General features: G+C 47.5%; 1 protein-coding gene and 1 long non-coding RNA gene across 8 annotated transcripts in view; one reads left to right on the plus strand and one right to left on the minus strand.

Annotated features, from left to right (window-relative positions):
• ARAP1 (ArfGAP with RhoGAP domain, ankyrin repeat and PH domain 1) overlaps window positions 1-22,284 on the plus strand; it is a 149,993-nt gene that overhangs the window by 25,299 nt on the left and 102,410 nt on the right. For 5 of the 7 annotated variants that reach the window (XR_013985098.1, XM_081001768.1, XM_081001764.1 and 2 more), the window contains exons 2-3: window positions 9,445-9,555; window positions 12,131-12,881. Coding sequence is in view for 6 of the 7 variants with exons in the window: in XM_081001768.1 (XP_080857894.1) it covers window positions 12,214-12,881 (668 nt within the window). In the remaining variant the exon portion in view is untranslated. The remainder of the gene's footprint in view (window positions 1-9,444; window positions 9,556-12,130; window positions 12,882-22,284) is intronic. The other 2 variants (XM_081001766.1, XM_081001767.1) reach the window with 1 other exon arrangement.
• LOC308475452 lies at window positions 690-5,007 on the minus strand. Its single transcript, XR_013985210.1, has 3 exons — window positions 4,569-5,007; window positions 2,125-2,351; window positions 690-1,329 (listed from the first exon to the last, which is right to left on the minus strand). It is a non-coding gene; the product is annotated as an uncharacterized lncRNA (long non-coding RNA).

The raw sequence follows: 22,284 nt of genomic DNA on the forward strand, positions 1-22,284 counted from the left end.
TAGATATTGGGGAAACCATTAGCTTAACAGCGTGGGAAGAACTATGGAGAAAGTACTGGAAATTTACAGCCTGTGAAGTATTGAAGGAAAACCTAATCAAGATGTTTTATAGATGGTACTTAACACCTACCAAAATAGCTAAAATGTATAAGACGAAAACAAATCTGTGCTGGAGATGTGGTAAAACAGAGGGGAGACTTATACATGTTCGGTGTGAAAAAAATCAAAAGCTTCTGGAACATAGTATATGACGGGCTTAAAAAAATGTTTAAGTATAACTTTATGAAAAGTACAGAAGCTTTTCTACTAGGGATAACGGACACAGGTATAGCAAGAGAAGATCAGAAAATATTCCTCTATGCCACAGGAGCAGCAAGGATCCTAATTGCCAAAAACTGGAAAAAAGAAACTGTGCCAACAAAAAAGGGAATGGCAAGACAAACTGTTAGAGTATATTGAACGGGCTAGATTAACAGAGGCGATGAGAGATCACACCAGACAAGAGTTTCAAAAAGCATGGGGGAAATGCAGAGAATACTTCACAAAACAGTGCCCTAAAATACATACCTGGACTTGTTTTGATTAATGTCTGCAGGAGACTTTGTGGATATCTAAGTTATAATTAGAAAATTCTTAATAATTATTCATAAAGGAAACAGTTTATAAGAAGTAAATAAGGAGGCCAAGTACAAGATAAAGGAAGTATTTTATTTGGTTGTTTGTACAGTGGTACCTCGGGTTACAGATGCTTCAGGTTACAGACGCTTCAGGTTACAGGCTCCGCTAACACAGAAATAGTACCTCGGGTTAAGAACTTTGCTTCAGGATGAGAACAGAAATTGTGCGGTGGCGGCAGCAGGAGGCCCCATTAGCTAAAGTGGTGCTTCAGGTTAAGAACAGTTTCAGGTTAAGAACGGACCTCCAGAACGAATTAAGTTCTTAACCTGAGGTACCACTGTATTGTTGTATGTTATGCTCACGTTTAATGAGGCTGGATTTCTGTATTGTGTTATGTTCTTGTTCTTCTTCTTCTTCTCCTCTAGAAGGGATGCTGCAAGAATTTCAAAGTCTCTTACAAAAGCCGTTAATGCCCGTTGCCTAATCCTGGGCAGGAATGCATTTTGCAAGGACTTGGCGGGGATTTGTGACTGGGGTAGGGACGCCAGTCATGGCTAAGGCAGGGAGAGGAAGAAGAGGAGGAAAAGGCTGGATCTCTCTCCCCCCCCTTTCTTTCTTTCTTTCTTTCTTTCTTTCTTTCTTTCTTTCTCTGCAGCTTTTGTGGGGCCCTGTAATGCAGTTGGTCTTTGGGAGACCAGAGGGAAATGCAATCTAAAAAACACACGACACAAAAGGAAAATGGATTGTCAGGGAGAAGGAAATAAGAAAACTCAGGCGCAAGCTCATAGTCGTTAAAGGTAAAGGTACCCCTGACCGTAAGGTCCAGTTGTGGCCGACTCTGGGGTTGCGGCGCTCATCTCGCTTTAATGGCCGAGGGAGCCGGCGTACAGCTTCCAAGTCATGTGGCCAGCATGACTAAGCCGCTTCTGGCAAACCAGAGCAGCGCACGGAAACGCCGGTTACCTTCCCGCTGGAGCGGTACCTATTTATCTACTTGCACTTTGAGGTGCTTTCGAACTGCTAGGCTGGCAGGAGCAGGGACCGAGCAATGGGAGTTCACCCCATCGCAGGGATTCGAACTGCCAACCTTCTGATCAGCAAGTCCTAGGCTCTGTGGTTTAACCCACAGCGCCACCCATGTAGTCGTTAGCATACCCTTTGAATACTTATTTAGGTCACGATGACTGCAGTCTTATCACACGTTTACCCGGGAGTAAGTCTCGTTGAGCTGAATGGCTCCCGCTTCTGAGCGGGGATGTAAGGATTGTTTGTGCGTATAAAGTTTGTGCTGTGAACTGCAATTGCACAAAAATCATGGAGTGCCTGGGGTTACGTTTGCTTTCTGTTGCTGCGTTAAAACACCAATCTCAAACGACCATAAGCTCCCTTTGATAATGTAGATGGTTTCACAATCTTATCATGACCGTTTCTGCAACTTGAGTGCTTCTGAGCAGTAAAAGATGCAGATTTTGCACACGCGGAGATGGGCTTGTGGCTGTGACTCACCCTGTGTGTGTTCCCCGGACTGTCCCGGGTCCTTGGGTGACGTACGAGGAGTGTGAGAAGCAGAGGAAGAAGGAGCCCAGGGTGATGCAAGAACGACACAGCCCTTGCCAGGACTGTGGCGAGTAGAGACCCCGTGATGGTGAGCCATCCGTTCCGCTGACATCGTCCTGGGACTCTCTGGCGTGATGTGCAAATTGGAAGACGGTGGTCTGTGATCAACGAACAAACTGAAATTTGAAAATATGGGTGGGAACGGATATTGATAAGAAGGATCAGAAATTGTTCCTATACGCAACAACAGCGGTGAGGTTACTGTTGGCTCAGGTGTGGAAGCAACAACAATTGCCACCAGTAGAAGAGTGGAAGTACAAGGTCATGGAATATGCGGAAATAGCCAAATTAACGGGGGAATTTTGACAACAGGGCAATGAAACATTTCAAAAAGAATGGGAAAAGCATCATCTGCCATGGATGCTTGAGTTGTGATTCCTGCAGTGCAGCGGGTTGGACTGGATGACCCCTGAGGTCCCTTCAAACTCTATGATTCTGTGAACCCATTGGTTCAGGTCCTCCCCTCTGGAGCAGCAGAAAACAAGCTTGCCAGCACATCACTCTGATGTTCAGCTGCCCGTATGCTCTTGGGCCAGGTTCAAATTTCTTCTATTATTATTTTATTTTATTATTTATTATTTTACAAAGCCCTTAACAACTTGGGTCCAGGATCTCTCAGGGACTGCCTGATCCCTTATATCCTTGCCCTCTCGCTGGGGTGTCTACTGAAAACTCAAAAATAGGGTCTGATCTGACGAGAAGGGTTAAAAACATTACTAAGCTGGAGTTACCACGAGCAAGAGACATTGTCAAGCTGGAGTTATCACGAGGAGATAAGGGAAATTACAGTTATAAGTATGAAGAAGAGCTGCGGAAGGGCCATGGAAGTGACTTGAGGGCTTCGGACATAAGGGTACCGGGTTAATAAGGACTGACAAATCCCGGAGCCAGGAGAAAGGGACGTTGGATAAAGATTGGACTTGTTTATATCTCTCTTTCTCTTTTTTTTATTATTAGAATGTTTTACAAAGTTGATGAATGATAGAAAAATGTTGGAAGAAATTACCTGGCTTTAGTAAAGATGCATAAAGAATTATGAAAGAATATTATGATCACAAGAAGCTGGTAAGGTTAAGACTTAAGTTTTAAACTTTAAGGTTTATTTTATTATAGAAAGATAGGATTAAATTAGTCGAGGGTAATGTAATGATAGAATTTTATGAAACATGGGGAAAGGATTTGCTGGGATAATTGATAACTGGAATACAAAGGAAGGGAGGAGGAGGAGGTCTAAGAAAGAAGGTAATGACAGTTAAGGGTCTGAAAATAATGAACTTGTTTTGTTTTTTGTTTCCCCCCCCCCTGTATTTTCTATCTTTTTGTATTTTTATTTTTTGTACTTTTACTCTTTGTTTTTGTGTAATTTTTGTATCCTTTGAAAATTTTAATAAATATCATTAAAAAACAACAACAAAAAAACTCAAAAATAAATACCGGTAAATCCAACAGGCATTTTAAATGCATTCTGATTTTACAGTTTTAACTGATATCGGTTTATTTGTTGTTTAGTTGTTTAGTTGTGTCTGACTCTTCGTGACCCCCTGGACCAGAGCACGCCAGGCACTCCTGTCTTCCACTGCCTCCCACACTTTGGTCAAACTCATGTTCGTAGCTTCGAGAACACTGTCCAACCATCTCGTCCTCCGTCGTCCCCTTCTCCTTGGGCACTCCATCTTTCCCAACAGGGAGTCTTCTCTTCTCATGAGGTGGCCAAAGTCTTGGAGCCTCAGCTTTAGGATCTGTCCTTCCAGTGAGCACTCAGGGCTGATTTCCTTCAGAATGGATCGCTTTGATCTTCTTGCAGTCCATGGGACTCTCAAGAGTCTCCTCCAGCACCAGAATTCAAAAGCATCCATTCTTCGGCGATCAGCCTTCTTGATGGTCCAGCTCTCCCTTCTGTACATCACTATTGGGAAAACCAGAGCTTTAACTATACGGACCTTTGTCGGCAAGGTGATGTCTCTGCTTTTTAAGATGCTATCGGTTTATTACTCAGCGCCTAAAAGCCACAGATGTGATGCTGCTGCAAAAATGGAGAGTGCAGTTCTTTGATGCAGTAGCAAGTTGAAGTATTTCTGGTAGATTTTCGAAGGGGCCTGAGGCAATTTCAGGTCCTGCTCTTTAAATGGAGGGCAGTATACAAATTTAATAACGTTGGACAAACTTGGAAGCCTGATTTTATGTACTAATTAGTTTTAAATTTCTACTGTCCTTCAAGCTGAGCAGCAGGAGCCAAACACCTGCAGTTGGTTCTGTACCTTAATGTACCCTTGAGCCTCTGCGCTTAATACCTTTTTAACGAAGCTTTCCTTTTTTTTATAGAATAAACTTACCTTGGAACTAAATTTAGCCGCGGCTAATGAGGGTTTAACAGCTACAGGAGTGTTGAAAAGATGCTAGGTCATTTTCTCCCTCCAACAGCGCCATGTCCTTGTTTGAGTTTTCCATGTAGAATCATAGAGATGTACAGCTGGAAAGGGAACCTCAGGGGCCATCTAGTCCAGCCCCCTGCAATGCAGGAACCGCGGCTCAAGCGGAGACTGAACGAGGGTCCAGTCGGAGGTGGAGCAGTTCCTCTTGGTTGGCTCAGCTGTTCTGCTTCCGCTAGTAACTTCTGGGAGAAGGCGTTTCCTGGGAGAGGACGGGGGTTTGGAGTGTGTGTGTGTGTTTTTCAAAGTGAAGTGTTCTGCTCTGGAAAGGCTGCTGGATTTCTCCTAGAGCGGTTTAGCGTTGGGAAAGAATCTCTAGCCGCAAAGCAGCATGACGGGCCGTCGGTATGTGAACGTTTTCAGGAAGCTTAAATTAGCTGAGTTGGGCTATTTTTACCCGTTTCTTGTTTACCAACAACCCAGAGAGAAAAGTCAGCCTTGCGATGCGATCCGGGCCGGGTGATCTCCTTCCCTTTTCCAGTTTTACTAGACTGGGGCAAACTGCAGCCCTTGCTTTCTGGAAACCGCAGGAAGGGAGAGGGCTCCTGTGTTCGAATCCTGCTCACCAGTTTCCCACAGGCATCAGGTCAGCCCCAGTGAGAGGAGGGTGCCATTGGCTCGATCCAGCCAGCTCTTCCTAGTTTCTGATATTCTGGGTGTTGGGAGATTCAGGAGGGGTAAAAGAAAGCCCTTCTTTGTGTAGCTCGTTGTTAAACTGTGGAACTCCCTCCCACAAGGGGCAAGGACGGGCAGAAACCCAGATGGCAGCTTCCAGGAAGAGAGAGCCCACGATTGATGGTCGCTAGCCATGGTCAGAGGCAATGATGCTTCTGAACAGGAGGGCAGAGAATTGCCCTTGTGCTCGGATCCTGCGTGCAGGTTTCACACAAGAAGACCAGGACGCCAGGCTGGATGGGCCATTGGCCACTGGGTCTAGTAGCCCTCAAGAGCCCTCTCCTGCATGCATTTGTCGAATCCTCTTCTAAAGCCTTCTATTGCAGCCATCACTGTGGAAGGGAGTTCCGTAGGTTAATCATGCGCCGTGGTGCCCAAATTCTGTGTATTACCGTATTTTTTGCACCATAACACTCACTTTTTTCCTCCTAGAAAGTAAGGGGAAATGTCTGTGCGTGTTATGGAGCGAATGCCTGCGGGTGCCGGGGGGGATCTGCTGCAGTCGTGAGCAGAGGATCCATGGTTCCCCTTCCTTCCCTCCTCCGTGGTTACAAAGCATGGATCCACATGGATCCTCAGGATTTTTGCATTGGGCTACTCCAAACTCACTGTCAGATCACATGTCTGTGGCCGCAGCATGAACCACAAAAATCATATATCCACTATTTCGTTTAGAATATTTTTTTTCTTGTTTTCCTCCCCTAAAAACTATGTGTGTGTTATGGTCTGGTGCGTGTTATAGAGCGAAAAATACGGTAGTTCAGCAAAGTGATGAGCAGTCCAAATGGACGTCTCTGTTGAATAACACACAGTCCCCAAACCATAAAGCAGTAGAATTCTAGAATTGTAGAGTTGGAAGGGAACCCTAACGATCATCTAGACCTTCCCCTTGCAGTGCAGGAATCTAACCAGCTGAGTATGTTTTGGACGGTGTCAGGGCCGGATTTAGGTTTGATGAGGCCCTAAGCTACTGGAGGTAATGGGGCCCTTTATATGTCCGCCTTTCCTTTGTCAACAACAAATGGTCGCTGTTTTTTGTGTTGAATATACGCTAGATGGTAATTTATGGACCTAACAGGTATCTCGAGCCATTAGCACATAGCACAATATGTATTTTATCAACGTAATTGTTGAACTGAAATACATTTAAGAAGTATATTAATAGTGAGATACAATTAAGAAGAAGTATATTAATAGTGAAATAATTATTAAGCTCTAACTTAAAATGATTTTTGATTCATAACAAACTTAATAATGCAAACACATTGGCATTTGGCAATAACAAAAGTTCCTTTAGAAACACAGTTAACAGACACTCATAATCTAGTCTCTAAAAACCAGTCTCTGTGCAACCAGTCCATGCAGAATGTAGGCACCCTATATATAGAAAGGAGAAAACCAGTGATATTTTAGGAAGCAGGCTAGCAGGCGGGGCCCATGACTTACATCCTAGGAGCCTACACAACACAAAACACTGTTGCTGTATGTAGATTTTATTTTATTTGTTTTTCATCTTATATTTTGGAAATGTACACCCAGTTTTTTCCCCTTTAATTTTTTTTGGGGAGGCCCAAGAGATTGGGGCCCTAAGCTATAGCTTGTTTAGCTTATACGTCGATCCGGCACTAGACGGTGTACTAGCTGGAACCCACGGGAGTTTGTAGCGTAAAATAATCTGGAGGGGGCAACAGGTTGGCGAAGGAGCACACAGAGGCCGGACCTTTGCCCTTAGCTCCCTTTCTGCATCAGTTGAGGTTTGCTGGTTTCGGTCGCAAAGGTCATTTTTGAAGAGGCTTGGCGATGCCTCCCTCCTTTGAAAAGCGCTTTGTGACGTCGTCGGGTTGCATCCTGGCTGCTAGCTCCTGTCAACGTCCTGCACGGGCAGGCAGGTGCCTGTGGCGACGGCCGAGGGAGAGGGAGCAAGTTGTGAGTCACCGAATTGTGACTGTGATGGGCAGCCGTTTCTTTTAGCGTTCCTTTTTTTAGCTGCAGGAAACTCCTTCCGCCCCCACATCCGGCAACTGTTTTGCAACTCCAGCGCCTCTGGGAGAGTGTCGCAGGAGAGGGTGCTGCCCTCGTGTTTTCGTGGCTACCCTTTCTTAGCTTGCACCTCGCCTCTTGCCCTAGAGGGCTCGGCCGTTCAGATTTAGCCTTCCAGACAAGAGGATTTAGTTGCAGGAGTGCAAAATTTTGCTAAAGGGCTTTTCAAAAGGCCTCGTGGTGCATTGCAATCACTAGAGAATTATTTGTCGGTTTTGCAAATATCACTCGCGTAAGCAAGCAAGCAAATGACGGTAATATAGTCATACCTCGGGTTACAGACGCTTCAGGTTGCGTTTTTTCGGGTTATGGACCGCTGAAACCTGGAAGTACTGGAATGGGTTGCTTCCGGGTTTCGGCGGTCGTGCATGCGCAGAACCGCTAAATCGCGCTTTGCACATGTGCAGAAGCACTGAATCGTAACCCGCACATGCGCAGACATGCTGCTGCGGGATGCAGATTCTGTGGGTTGCGAATGTGCATCGTGCATGGATCATGTTCGCAACCTGAGCGTCCACTGTATATTGAATAAGGAAATTGTATTGTCTTTTAGCAGCAAATAATAAATACGAGACCATATAACACTGGTCCTGAAAGATCTACATTGGCTCGCAGTACGTTTCCAAGCACAATTCAAAGTGTTGGTGCTGACCTTGAAAGCCCTAAACGGCCTCAGCCCAGTACACCTGAAGGAGCGTCTCCACCCCCATCATTCTGCCTGGACGTTGAGGTCCAGCTCCGAGGGCCTTCTGGTGATTCTCTCCCTGCGAGAAGTGAGGTGACAGGGAACCAGGCAGAGGGCCTTCTCGGTGGTGGCGCCTGCCCGGTGGAACACCCTCCCCCTGATGGGCTGCCTTTCTCCCTCTCCGGGGAAAAGCCCCCAAGCGCCGCACACACGCTCCGTGCAGCTCTTTAAAAGGAGAGCTGAGCAGAGCCTGGGATGCATATTTTCATATAATTCTCTCTCAATAAAATGCAATCTGTAAATTTCAAATTTACTTTCCATAATTTTATCCAATCCTCAAATTGTACGTTACGGCCTGTGTCTAAAGAAAAGGACACATTCTACTCATGCAAAAACACGGTGATTCCCGGACAATCCGCAGGCCGGATTGGAAAGGCGATTGGGCCTTATCCGGCCCACGGGCCTTAGGTTGCCTACCCCTGAGGGTTGATCCTTGAGTCCGACTGGTGGCCAGGCCTGGTGTGGAAATAAAATAGAAGATCCCATGTGCCAGCCGTTGCTGTTCATATGATACACTTTCCGGTCATGGGAGGTACCTTGGTTTATATACGCTTCAGGTTGCAGACTCCGCTAACCTAGAAATAGTACCCCGGGTTAAGAACTTTGCTTCAGGATGAGAACAGAAATCACGTGGCGGTGGCAGGAGACCCCATTAGCTAAAGTGGTACCTCGTTAAGAACAGTTTCAGGTGAAGAACGGACCTCCAAAACGAATTAATCCTAGGTACCACTGCACTCTGAAAATTTTTTATTCCAAAAATAAAACCTTCATCTGGTTGTAAATATTAAGTTGATACCAGCAAGAATGAGTCTTTCTGTGAAAAAACGATTTACCGTATTTTTCGCCCTATAGGACGCACTTTTTCCCCTCCAAAAATGAAGGGGAACTGTGTGTGCGTCCTATGGGGCGAATGCAGGCTTCGCTGAAGGAACGCCGCCATCCCGGAACGCCGCCATCCCGCTGTCTCCTGATGTGGTTTGGAGGCTGATGGCGGGGAGACGCGTGCTTCTCCCCGCCGCCAGCCCCCGCAGCTCGCCTTCCCGCTGTCCCCGGACCTGGTCTGAAGGCTGGCAGCTGGGAGAAGAGCACTTCTCCCCGCTGCCGGCCCCACAAGCGCCGGGGGGGGGGGGAATAATTTTTTTCCTTTATTTCCCCCCCAAAAAACTTGGTGCGTCCTCTGGGCCGGTGCGTCCTATGGGGCGAAAAATGCGGTAAATCAAGTCTTACTGACATGATTTAAATCGTGATTTAAATTGATTTGATTTAAATCAAATCCGCCCAGCTTGAAGGTGACTTTGCTGTGCTCTGTCTGATTGGCAGATCCCGCAGATCATCGGCTCTCTGTTTGTGCATCTGGTGCTAACGTGACAAAGCATTTTGAACCACACAAAGGTCCCATTGTTCACCATCAGGGCTTTCCCCAGATTGCAGGTGAGCATTCAATAAGCAGAAACACCAAACCACTCGCACAAGCTCTTGGTTGGGTCTGTGGATCAGGACCACAGAGGGGTGGGAAGGAGACCTTGCTAATGCTGTAAACTGTGCCTCTCCAATCATGGAATCCTCGCATTGTCACTTCAAAGCTTGCAGGCTTCAAAGTTTTCACACATCCCTGTCTTGAATCCTGGCAGTAAAATCTCTGAGAAAGTAGAAATTTCTAGTTGACTGAAATTTGCTGTGTGTGGGCCCTGCAAAAATTCAGGGTTATTGTTCATGCTTCTTGGAGAGGACTGGAGAGTCCAGCATGGGAATGGAACAGGAGATGACTTGCCGTTCCTATGCTCATCATCATCATAATTTATTATTTGTACCCCGTCCATCTGGCGGCTTCCAACAGAATATTAAAAATACATTAAAATGGCACACATTAAAAACTTCCCTAAACAGGGCTGCCTTCAGATGTCTTCTAAATGTCAGGTAGTTGTTTATCTCTTTGACATCTGGTGGGAGGGCGTTCCACAGGGCGGGTGTCACTACCGAGAGGGCCCTCTGCCTGGTTCCCTGTAACTTGGCTTCTCGCAGTGAGGGAACCTCCAGAAGGCCCTCAGAGCTGGACCTCAGTGTCCGGGCTGAATGATGGGGGTGGAGATGCTCCTTCAGGTATACTGGGCCTTTGAGGCCGTTTAGGGCTTTAAAGGTCAGCACCAACACTTTGAATTGTGCTTGGAAACGTACTGGGAGCCAATGCAGATCTCTCAGGACCGGTGTTATGTGGTCCCAGCGGCCACTCCCAGTCCCCAGTCTAGCTGCTGCATTCTGGATTAATTGCAGTTTCCAAGTCACCTTCAAAGGTAGCCCCACATAGAGCGCATGGCAGTAGTCCAAGCGGGAGATAACCAGAGCATGCACCAATCTGGCGAGATCAGCGTTCGAGTCTCCTAATCTGCTCACTGGGATTATGATGGGCTAGACCTGGGGATGCTTTGACGTTTCGCTATTGTTTGGGATAATTGCCTCCAGTTCAGAAGGTGTGGACAGAGTGGGAGCCAAGCCAGGCGTTCTGTCCTAGGAGAAGGCTTTCTCAGTCGCCTTATCTTTGCTTGTTGATCTGAGCAAAAGGTGTATGGGAAGGGAGAGTGGTGCTTGAGTCCTCCATTGTTCTTTGCAGTGTTTTCACGGTAGTTCACCTGAAGCACTTCAAGCAACCACTTCCTTGAACAGCAATATTTGGACTTAAATCCAAAGACACAGAAATAAAAGGAGAGTGAGCGAAGGAATTCAGGTGGGCCTTTCCCTCCTCCCTCCTTTTTTTCTTTGATGGTGTTCTGGTTTCAGACTAGGTGCTAAAATGGCAAAGCCCAGAGTGGCTGGGCCAACCCAGCCAGATGGGTGGGGTATGTATTGTAATAAACGAAAATCTGCCCTTATTCCCTTATGGGGGACACAAGAGCCCTTATAGAGTCCTTTGCAGGTTCTCCATCGGTCGGAGAAAAGAACAGAGGCCAACCAGAGAATATTGAGAAGCAAAGCAGCTAGTAAGCCTGATCTTTATTGATCTGTTGCAACAGGGTGCTCCCCTCACACTCAGGAAAGGAGGAGGAACCCCGAACAAAGGTGTGCCTGCCCTTATATAGACATTTTAAATTGCCTGCCCTGGAGTCCAAGACCGCCCCCCAGATACATCATACCTACATCACAGAAAGGGCGGTCTACAGCAGAAATCTGAGTGCGTTGTTTACCTCCTGTCTGGCAGGTTACTTGTTTAATGGTCACTTGATTGGATACCCTGGGGAGCCTGGCCAGTCTTTTGTAATGACAAATACTTAGTTCCTGAGCTCACAGGCTCACCCTGTTCACACACAGACATACCCTTAAGACAGGGTTTGTGAATGAAAAGACAATGAGGAGGCTTTTCCATTTTCCTTTGACCTTGCAGAGAAAACATTTGCCCAGTTTGGGAGCTAAAATGGCTCCAGGGCTGCCCTCCTGTGCTGCCTCAGACATGTGGCCCATATATTTATGTACGTGTTTGCCTGGCACATCCATGAACCTTTATTATTTATATAAGAAAGACCTTAATTTTTTTTATTTCAGTATGCATGCATGCATGCATGTATGTATGTATAAACAAACAAACAAACAAAGAACAAATAAAATTTTGCTGGCTTGCTTGCAGTAGTGTTTGTATTTGGAATTAAAAGCTGAAACATGCCTCTCATCAGCTTTAGCCTTTGCTGAACGAATGCCCCATTTGTCTTCACAAGTTAAGCCGGTGCATATTTAGTCAAAAGTTCACCTCACTGAATTCACCGGGGTTTGCTCACAGGCAGCCCTGAGCAGGATTGGCGTTTAAGGTGCCGTTGAAAGGCGGGTGGCTTTAAAAGAGGATTCAAAGACAGTGGATAGCTCAGTTGACGAGAGCGTGGTGCTGGCAATGCCAAGGTCGCAGGTTCGATCCCCGCATGGGGCAGCTGCGTTGTAGGGGGTTGGGCTAGATGACCGTTGAGGGTCCCTGTCAATTCTACAAGTCCATGATTTTATCTCTTTCCCTTGCTTCCTTCCCCAGGTGCAGACGCCCTTTGGGGTCCAGCGAAGATAGAGGAGCTGGAGGGATGAAGTGAGGCCTCAGCAGGTGCCCCCTCCGGTGCCATGGCGGACGGGGCCTCGCTCCCCATGGGCGACTGGCTCCGTGCCCTCCATCTGGAGCAGTACGCTGAGAACTTTGAGCGGAACGAGCTGTGGTGCGTCTCGGACTGCCAGCACCTGTCGGATGAGGCCCTGACCCGCCTGGGCATCCTTCTCCCGGGGCACCGCCGGCGCATCCTCTCTGGGCTCCTGAAGGCCTTCACGGAGGCGCTGCCCGTCATGGACGCCCCCAAGCTGCCCCCCAGGAGGCCGGTTCCCATGAAACGCAACATCTTCCGTGCTGGCGCTGCGACCGCGGCTTCCTCCACGGAGCAGGAGGCTGGGAGCGACTCGCCGACAGAAGCATCGCCTCCTCGCCGGGAGCTGGAGGCAGCTCCCACGCCGCCGCCCATCCCTCCCCGGACGAGCTGTCACCCGCCGCTGAAGTTTTCCTCTACTGCTGCGTCCGAACTTCCCGCAGGCCCTTCTCTTTTGGAGTTTACGTCGCCGGCAAGAGGCAGGCTCAGCCCGGACGCTGCGGCTGCGGAAGAGACAGGGAACCCTCCCCTGCCCCCTCTGCCTGCCAAGCGCCACCATCTGGAGGGCAAGCCCCCCGCCCAAAAGGCCCCTCCGGTGCCCAGCCGCCCTCCCACGCTGCCCCCCAGGGGCCCACCCCAGAAAGCAGTGGCCAGGTGAGTCCGAAAGATGCAAAGGTGTTGGGCAGGGGGCGTTCCTGGGTGAGGGGACGGTCACTTTCTTCCCACTGGACTGAGCCACTGCAGTGTAGTGGTTAGAGTGTCGGTCTGTGACTTGGGAGACCAGGGTTCGAATCTCCTCTCAGCCTTGTTGCTCGCTGGGTGACCCTGGGGCGGGTGCTGAACCGGCGTTCGAAATTTGACAGGCGCATTTTGAACCTGGCTATCGGCCACTTGTAACCAGGTGAAGATGCCCAGGCGCCAGGATGGCACCTGAGGTCACTGTAATAAACGAAAATCTGCCCTTATTCAAATATGAGGTACCCAAGAGCCCTTATAGAGTCCTTTGTAGGTTCTCCATCGGTCGGAGAAAAGAACAGAGGCCAACCAGAGAATATTGAGAAGCAAAGCAGCTAGAAAGCCTGATCTTTATTGATCTGTTGCAACAGGGTGCACCCCTCACACGCAAGAGAAGGAGGAGGAACCCGAACAAAGGTGTGCCCGCCCATATATAGACTTTTAAAATTGCCCACCCTGGAGTCCAAGACCACCCCCAGACACATCATACCTACATCACAGAAAGGGCGGTCTACAACAGAAATCTGAGTGCCTTGTTTATCTCCTGTTCGGCAGGTTACCTGTTACTGCTCACTTGATTGGATACCCTGGGAAGCCTGGCCAGTCTTTTGTAATGATAAATACTTCGTTCCTGAGCCAGGCCACAGGCTCACACCCTATTCATACACAGACATACCCTTAAGACAGGATTTGTGAAGGAAAAGACAATGGGGAGGCTTTTCCATTTTCCTTTGACCTTGCAGAGAAAACATTCGGTTAGTTTGGGAGTCAAAAATGGTTTCAGGGCTGTTTTCCTGTGCTGCTTCAGACATGTGGTTTATATATTTATGTACGTTTGCTTGGTACATTTATTATATATATAAGACCTTAATTTTTTTATTTCACCACCATTGCGAGGTGCCTGCCTGGGGAATCCTTGGAGTTGCCTGTTTTCACGCAGAAATCTCACATCCTGTAGCTATTTTATCTGCGCAGTCAGAACGGATTTCAGGAACCAAAAAGTTGCATCGAAAAAGATGACTTCCGAGCCGCCTGGCCCCCAAATGGCAACTGGGCATTTTGTTTTGGCGACTGTAACCCAGGGTTAAGGGGCCATTTGGTACCTAGCCTTTATATCTGAATTTGTAACACTGAGTTGAACCTACCCTGCAGGGTTTTTATGGGGTTAAATAAGGAGGGAGAGAAGAACCATGCGGAAAGGCGGCGCAGCCTTCTGGGAGACAAAAAACAGCAAAGGGTCTGGTGGCCTGATTATGATGGCATTGTCTGGGCAAGCAGGCTTTAAAAAGGGCTAGCGTTTAAGGCGAACTTCTGCAACCTGGTGCCCTTCAGGTGGTTGGACTACATCTCCCATCAGCTCCAGTTAACTTTCTCGCCCTGATCTGGCCACAGTGATCCATGCGACAGTCACCTCCAGGCTTGATGATTGTAACTCGCTCTACGCGGGGCTGCCCTTGAAGCTGACCCAGAAACTCCAGCGGGTGCAGAATACCGTGGCGAGGCTCTTTGCCGCGGGATCACATTCATTCAGTGCTTTACCAACTGCACTGGCTCCCAGTGGAGTACGGGGTCAGGTTTAAGGTGCTGGTTTTGACCTTTAAAGCCCTATGCGGCCTAGGACCCTTGTACCTACGGGACCGCCTCTCCTGGTCTGCCCCGTGGAGGACCTTAAGGTCCACAAATGACAACACTTTGGAGGTCCTAAGTCACAAGGCGGTTAGATTGGTCTCAACTAGGGCCAGGGCCTTTTCAGCACTGGCCCCGACTTGTGGAACGCAATGTGTGAGAGACCAGGGCCCTGCAGGACTTGACATCTTTCCGCAGGGCCTGCAAGACGGAGCTGTTCTGCCTGGCCTTTGGTTTGGACTCAGTCTGACCCTTATGTTTCCCTCCTCTTACGGTTTTGATCTATGGGCTACTTTTAAAATGAGGCTGCATTTTAAATTGTATTTTAACCCGTATTTTAAATTGTTTCCCCCCTTTTTCTTTCTTTTTTCCTCCTGTTATGTTTTTATTGTAATTTTACTGGTGTTAGCCGCCCTGAGCCCGGCTCTGACCAGGGAGGGCGGGGTATAATTAAAATTTATTATTATTATTGTTGGAGTTGGGGATGGGGCAAGGGGCTTTTAAGGACAGGCAGAAGAAAGGACTTCTTTGCACAGCGCATGAGCTGTGGAACTCCCTGCCACAGGAGGCAGGGATGCCACCAACATGGGTGGCTTTGATAAAGGATTGGACAAATTGGAGGAGGAGAGGGCTGTCCATGGATCATGGCCACAATGGCTCTGTTCTCCCTCCACGGTCAGAGGCAGAAATGCTTCCGAATGCCAGTTTCCAGAAACCACAGGATATGACAGGGCTCTTCTGCTCGGATCCTGCGTTTGGGCTTCCCGTGAGACCAGGTTGGCCAGGTGAGGTGAAACTTGAATTCCTACCTGGGCTGCAGTTTGCTTTCTGAGCTGCTGCTGTGGTTGTTGTTTAGTCGTTTAGTCGTTTCCGACTCTTCGTGACCCCATGGACCAGAACACACCAGGCACTTCTGTCCTCCACTGCCTCCCGCAGTTTGGTCAAACTCATGCTGGTAGCTTCAAGAAAACTGTCCCACCATCTCGTCCTCTGCTGTCCCCTTCTCCTTGTGCCCTCCATCTTTCCCAGCATCAGGGTCTTTTCCAGGGAGTCTTCTCTTCTCATGAGGTGGCCAAAGTCTTGGAGCCTCAGCTTCAGGATCTGTCCTTCCAGTGAGCACTCAGGGCTGATTTCCTTCAGAATGGATTGGTTTGATCTTCTTGCAGTCCATGGGACTCTCAAGAGTCTCCTCCAGGACCAGAATTTAAAAGCATCAATTCTTCGGCGATCAGCCTTCTTTATGGTCCAGCTCTCGCTTCCATACATCACTACTGGGAAAACCATGGCTTTAACTATACGGACCTTTGTCAGCAAGGTGATGTCTCTGCTTTTTAAGATGCTGTCTAGGTTTGCCATTGCCTTTCTCCCAAGAAGCAGGCGTCTTTTAATTTCGTGACTGCTGTCACCATCTGCAGTGATCATGGAGCCCAAGAAAGTAAAATCTCTCACTGTCTCCATTTCTTCCCCTTCTATTTGCCAGGAGGTGATGGGACCAGTGGCCATGATCTTCGTTTTTTTGATGTTGAGCTTCAGACCATATTTTGCGCTCTCCTCTTTCACCCTCAATAAAAGGTTCTTTAATTCCTCCTCACTTTCTGCCATCAAAGTTGTGTCATCTGCATATCTGAGGTTGTTGATATTTCTTCCGGCAATCTTAATTCCGGCTTGGGATTCATCCAGCCCAGCCTTTCGCATGATGAATTCTGCATATAAGTTAAATAAGCAGGGAGACAATATACAGCCTTGCCGTACTCCTTTCCCAAGCTTTCTGAGCTACAATCCTTCAAAAACTGTGTGGAAGAGATCTTAAAGAGCGATGAGCATTTCTGAAGCACCGCCACTTTGTCCCAAAGAGCAGCAAATCAGCTCAGATGGGTAGAACAGAACTTCCTTTTTGAGGGCAAATAGCTGGTTCCCCAGAGTGAGGCTGTGACTATGCCGATTTTTGGGTGATGCTGCCACCTCGTGTTGAAATCAATTCAGCCGAGAACCCAGTGAGAGAAGTAAGTTAACAGGCACGGCGTCCTAGGAATGTCTCCTGTTCAAGTCCACATCGTTGAATCATGGAATTACCGAGTTGGAAGGGACCCTGAGGGTCATCCAGTCCAACCTGGAGAATAATAATAATAATAATAATAATAATAATAATAATAATAATAATAATTTATTTATACCCCACCCATCTGGCTGGACTTCCCCAGCCACACTAGGCGGCTTCCAACAAAATATTAAAATACAGTAATCCATCAAACATTAAAAGCTTCCCTAAAAAGGGCTGCCTTCAGATGTCTTCTAAAAGTCTGGTAGTTGTTTATTTCCTTGACATCTGATGGGAGGGCATTCCACAGGGCAGGTGCCACCACCGAGAAGGCCCTATGCCTGGTTCCGTGTAATCTAACTTCTCACAGGGAGGGACCGCCAGAAGGCCCTCGGAGCTGGACCTCAGTGTCCGGGCAGAACGATGGCGGTGGAGACGCTCCTTCAGGTATACTGGACCAAGGCTGTTTAGGGCTTTCAAGGTCAGCACCAACACTTTGAATTGTTCTTGGAAACGTACTGGGAGTCAGTGTAGGTCTGTAGAGACACTGTACATGAATGCACTAGCAGGGCACTCACGGTGGTGGCCCCCACAGGTGGAACTCCCTGCCTGGGAAAATCCCACTTCTAGCCGTGTTCAGGCGCAACTTGGAATCTCTCCTCTTTTGTTCAGGCCTTTGGGATGTGTGTGTGCATATACGAAGGGTGTCAGGGAGATATTATTTGCTGCCATTTTTGTAGATTTTTTAAAACGATGAAATGTATTGCTTTGTTGCTTGAGAGCCGGTGTGGTTTAGTGCTTATAGTGCTGGACTGGGACCTGAGAGACCAGGGTTCGAATTCCCCACTCTGCTATGAAGCTCCCTTGGTGACCTTGGCTTAGCCTACCTCACAGGGATGTTGTGGGGATCAGTTGAGGAGGGGGAGAACCATGTTGTTGTTGTTTAGTCGTTTAGTCGTGTCCGACTCTTCGTGACCCCATGGACCAGAGCACGCCAGGCACTTCTGTCTTCCACTGCCTCCCACAGTTTGGTCAAACTCATGCTGGTAGCTTCGAGATCGCTGTCCAACCATCTCATCCTCTGTCCTCCCCTTCTCCTTGTGCCCTCCATCTTTCCCAACATCAGGGTCTTTTCCAGGGAGTCTTCTCTTCTCATGAGGTGGCCAAAGTATTGGAGCCTCAGCTTCAGGATCTGTCCTTCCAGTGAGCACTCAGGGCTGATTTCCTTAAGAATGGATTGGTTTGATCTTCTTGCAGTCCATGGGACTCTCCAGAGTTTCCTCCAGCACCAGAATTCAAAAGCATCAATTCTTCGGCGATCAGCCTTCTTTATGGTCCAGCTCTCACTTCCATACATCACTACTGGGAAAACCAGAGCTTTACAGGGATGTAATTGCAGAATTGTTATGCCGTGGTTCGGCTCGTTCCTCCTGGGCCGTGTCCAGAAAGTGGGACAAGTCTAAACTGAATTCTGTCCTCTTAGGCAAAGATCACAAGACGACCTGGCTGGTAGCCAGATTCTGCGCCCAGATTTGTAGGTACAGATCATCCACTAGAATAAAATAGCTTACTAGGAAAATGCTGAAGTCGCCCTTTGGGGAGCCTCAGGGTCAATTTTTATGGTAGCCCAAATCTCAGTTGGACGGGTGTATGTATATATCTCAGTTTTAACTCATGAGCTATTGCTGCAATCTGCTCCAATTGTATAGTTTATCATTATGAACGCTGTTTTTATTGTGTTATGTTATGTAAGCTGGTCTTTGCCCGTAATAAATTATCTCATCCAACTATCTACCCAGCTCTACCTCTGACACAGGTCCTGTGTGAGTGTCTGGAGACGGTTGTAGGAAGGATGGCAGCGTAGGCGAGTTGGTTTGGCCAATCGTGGTTTCAGACGGGCAGCGGCAGTTGGTGAGAGCGAAACAGCTTTCCTTGGCAGACTGGAGTGAAGACTTGGACTTGCAAGTCTGTGAAGAGGGGGTGTCAGACGGAGCCGATCGGCAGACCTTAGCGATGTGGCCCCTTCTGGAACACGTGCGACAGATGGCGTCTCTGAATCGATTGAGGTTGAATCCTGACAAGACAGAAGTACTCTTTTTGTGGGACAGGGGGCGGGTGGGTATGGAGGACTCCCTGATCCTGAATGGGGCAACTGTGCCCCTGAAGGACCAGGTGTGCAGCCTGGGAGTCATTCTGGACTCACAGCTATCCACGGAGGCGCAGGTCACTTCTGTCTCCAGGGCAGGTGTCTACCAGCTCCATCTGGTATGCAGGATGAGACCCTCCCCGCCCGCAGACTGTCTCGCCAGTGTGGTGTGTGCTCTGGTTATCTCCCGCTTCAGCTATTGTTTTGAGATGCTAAAGACTTAGTTCTTGAATCGAAGGTCACACGCCCACCCTTTGTTGTTGTTTAGTCGTTTAGTCGTGTCTGACTCTTCGTGACCCCATGGACCAGAGCACGCCAGGCACTTCTGTCCTCCACTGCCTCCCGCAGTTTGGTCAAACTCATGCTGGTAGCTTCGAGATCGCTGTCCAACCATCTTATCCTCTGTCGTCCCCTTCTCCTTGTGCCCTCCATCTTTCCCAACATCAGGGTCTTTTCCAGGGAGTCTTCTCTTCTCATGAGGTGGCCAAAGTCTTGGAGCCTCAGCTTCACGATCTGTCCTTCCAGTGAGCACTCAGGGCTGCTTTCCTTAAGAATGGATACGTTTGATCTTCTTGCAATCCATGGGACTCTCAAGAGTCTCCTCCAGCACCAGAATTCAAAAGCATCAATTCTTCGGCGATCAGCCTTCTTTATGGTTCAGCTCTCACTTCCATACATCACTACTGGGAAAACCAGAGCTTTTACTATATGGACCTTTGTTGGCAAGGTGATGTCTCTGATTTTTAAGATGCTGTCTAGGTTTGTCATTGCTTTTCTCCCAAGAAGTAGGCGTCTTTTAATTTCATGACTGCTGTCATCATCTGCAGTGATCATGGAGCCCAAGAAAGTAAAATCTCTTACTGCCTCCATTTCTTCCCCTTCTATTTGCCAGGAGGTGATGGGCCCAGTGGCCATGATCTTCGTTTTTTTGATGTTGAGCTTCAGACCATATTTTGCGCTCTCCTCTTTCACCCTCAATAAAAGGTTCTTTAATTCCTCCTCACTTTCTGCCATCAAGGTTGTGTCATCTGCATATCTGAGGTTGTTGATATTTCTTCCGGCAATCTTAATTCCGGCTTGGGATTCATCCAGCCCAGCCTTTCGCATGATGAATTCTGCATATAAGTTAAATAAGCAGGGAGACAATATACAGCCTTGTCGTACTCCTTTCCCAATTTTGAACCAATCAGTTGTTCCTTATCCAGTTCTAACTGTAGCTTCTTGTCCCACACAGAGATTTCGCAGTTGAGGTGATCAGGCACCCCTATTTCTTTAAGAACTTGCCATAGTTTGCTGTGTCAAAGGCTTTTGCATAGTCAATGAAGCAGAAGTAGATGTCTTTCTGGAACTCTCTAGCTTTCTCCATAATCCAGCGCATGTTTGCAATTTGGTCTCTGGTTCCTCTGCCTCTTCTAAATCCAGCTTGCACTTCTGGGAGTTCTCGGTCCATATACTGCTTGAGCCTTCCTTGTAGAATTTTAAGCATAACCTTGCTAGCATGTGAAATGAGAGCAATTGTGCGGTAGTTGGAGCATTCTTTGGCACTGCCCTTCTTTGGGATTGGGATGTAGACTGATCTTCTCCAATCTTCTGGCCACTGCTGAGTTTTCCAAACTTGCTGGCATATTGAGTGTAGCACCTTAACAGCATCATCTTTTAAAATTTTAAGTAGTTCAGCTGGAATACCATCACTTCCACTGGCCTTGTTATTTGCAGTGCTTTCTAAGGCCCATTTGACTTCACTCTCCAGGATGTCTGGCTCAAGGTCAGCAACCACACTACCTGGGGTGTACGAGACATCCATATCTTTGTGGTATAATTCCTCTGTGTATTCTTGCCACCTCTTCTTGATGTCTTCTGCTTCTGTTAGGTCCTAACCACTTTTGTCCTTTATTATGGTAATCTTTGTACAAAATGTTCCTTTCATATTTCCGATTTTCTTGAACAGATCTCTGGTTCTTCCCATTCTGTTGTTTTCCTCTATTTCTTTGCATTGCTCGTTTAAGAAGGCCTTCTTGTCTCCCCTTGCTATTCTTTGGAAATCTGCATTCAATTTCCTGTATCTTTCACTATCTCCCTCGCATTTTGCTTGCCTTCTCTCTCCCGCTATTTGTAAGGCCTCGTTGGGACAGCCACTTTGCTTTCTTGCATTTCCTTTTCACTGGGATGGTTTTAGTTGCTGCCTCCTGTATAATGTTGCGAGCCTCCACCCATAGTTCTTCAGGCACTCTGTCCAGCAAATCTAAATCCTTAAACCTGTTCCTCACTTCCACTGTGTATTCATAAGGGATTTGGTTTAGATTGTATCTTACTGGCCCAGTGGTTTTTCCTACTTTCTTCAGTTTAAGCTTGAATTTTGCTATAAGAAGCTGATGATCTGAGCCACAGTCAGCTCCAGGTCTTGTTTTTGCTGACTGTATAGAGCTTCTCCATCTTTGGCTGCAGAGAATATAATCAATCTGATTTCGATGCTGCCAACCTGGTGATGTCCATGTGTAGAGTTGTCTCTTGTGTTGTTGGAAAAGAGTGTTTGTGATGACCAGCTTGTTCTCTTGGCAGAACTCTATTAGCCTTTGCCCTGCTTCGTTTTGAACTCCAAGGCCAAACTTGCCAGTTGTTCCTTTTATCTCTTGACTCCCCACTTTAGCATTCCAATCCCCTATAATGAGAAGAACATCCTTCTTTGGTGTCAATTCTATAAGGTGTTGTAAGTCTTCATAGAATTGGTCAATTTCAGTTTCTTCAGCACTGGTAGTTGGTGCATAAACTTGGATTACTGTGATGTTAAAAGGTCTGCCTTGGATTCGTATCGAGATCATTCTATCATTTTTGAGATTGCATCCCAGTACAGCTTTCGCCACTCTTTTGTTGACTATGAGGGCCACTCCATTTCTTTTATGAGTTTCTTGCCCACAGTAGTAGATATGATAGTCATCCGAACTGAATTCGCCCATTCCCGTCCATTTTAGTTCACGCCCACCCTACCCATATACCAAATATGCCCTTAAAACAGGATCTGTAGGATTTGGTAAGTGAAAAGAACTGGGGAAAGTTTATCAAAGGAAAGGCATTTCCTTCTGCAGAGGAAACACTTCGAGTCATTAGGAGAGACAAGATGGCTTTTGGGATTGATTTGTGTGCTAAAATAAAGGACAGTTTTCTCAGGGTTTGTTTCCCAAAACGCCCAAGGGTGAAGGAATGGTTTTCTGTGCAGTGTGTGCACCCTTAAAATGTCATAGCAATTACAAAGCAAAAGACAGACACTTTTAAACACAGGTTGCTTCTGTCTTGCAGCCCTCTTGTTTCTGAGCAAAGCAGATTGCCTTCTCTCTCTCTCTCTCTCTCTCTCTCTCTCTCTCTCTCTCTTTCAAGGCCAGACCCTTCAGAACCTCCGGGGTCTGTGCAAAAAACAAAAAAGGAGAGTGAAAAGAAGTTTCTGCGAGAGGAGGAAGTCTGTCAGCCGTGGTGGATTCTGGGTGCTGTTGCTTTCTCTCTCCCACTTTCATATTCTC

The sequence above is a fragment of the Podarcis pityusensis genome (assembly GCF_964106645.2).
Source record: "Podarcis pityusensis genome assembly, chromosome: 4".
NCBI lineage: Eukaryota > Metazoa > Chordata > Lepidosauria > Squamata > Lacertidae > Podarcis > Podarcis pityusensis.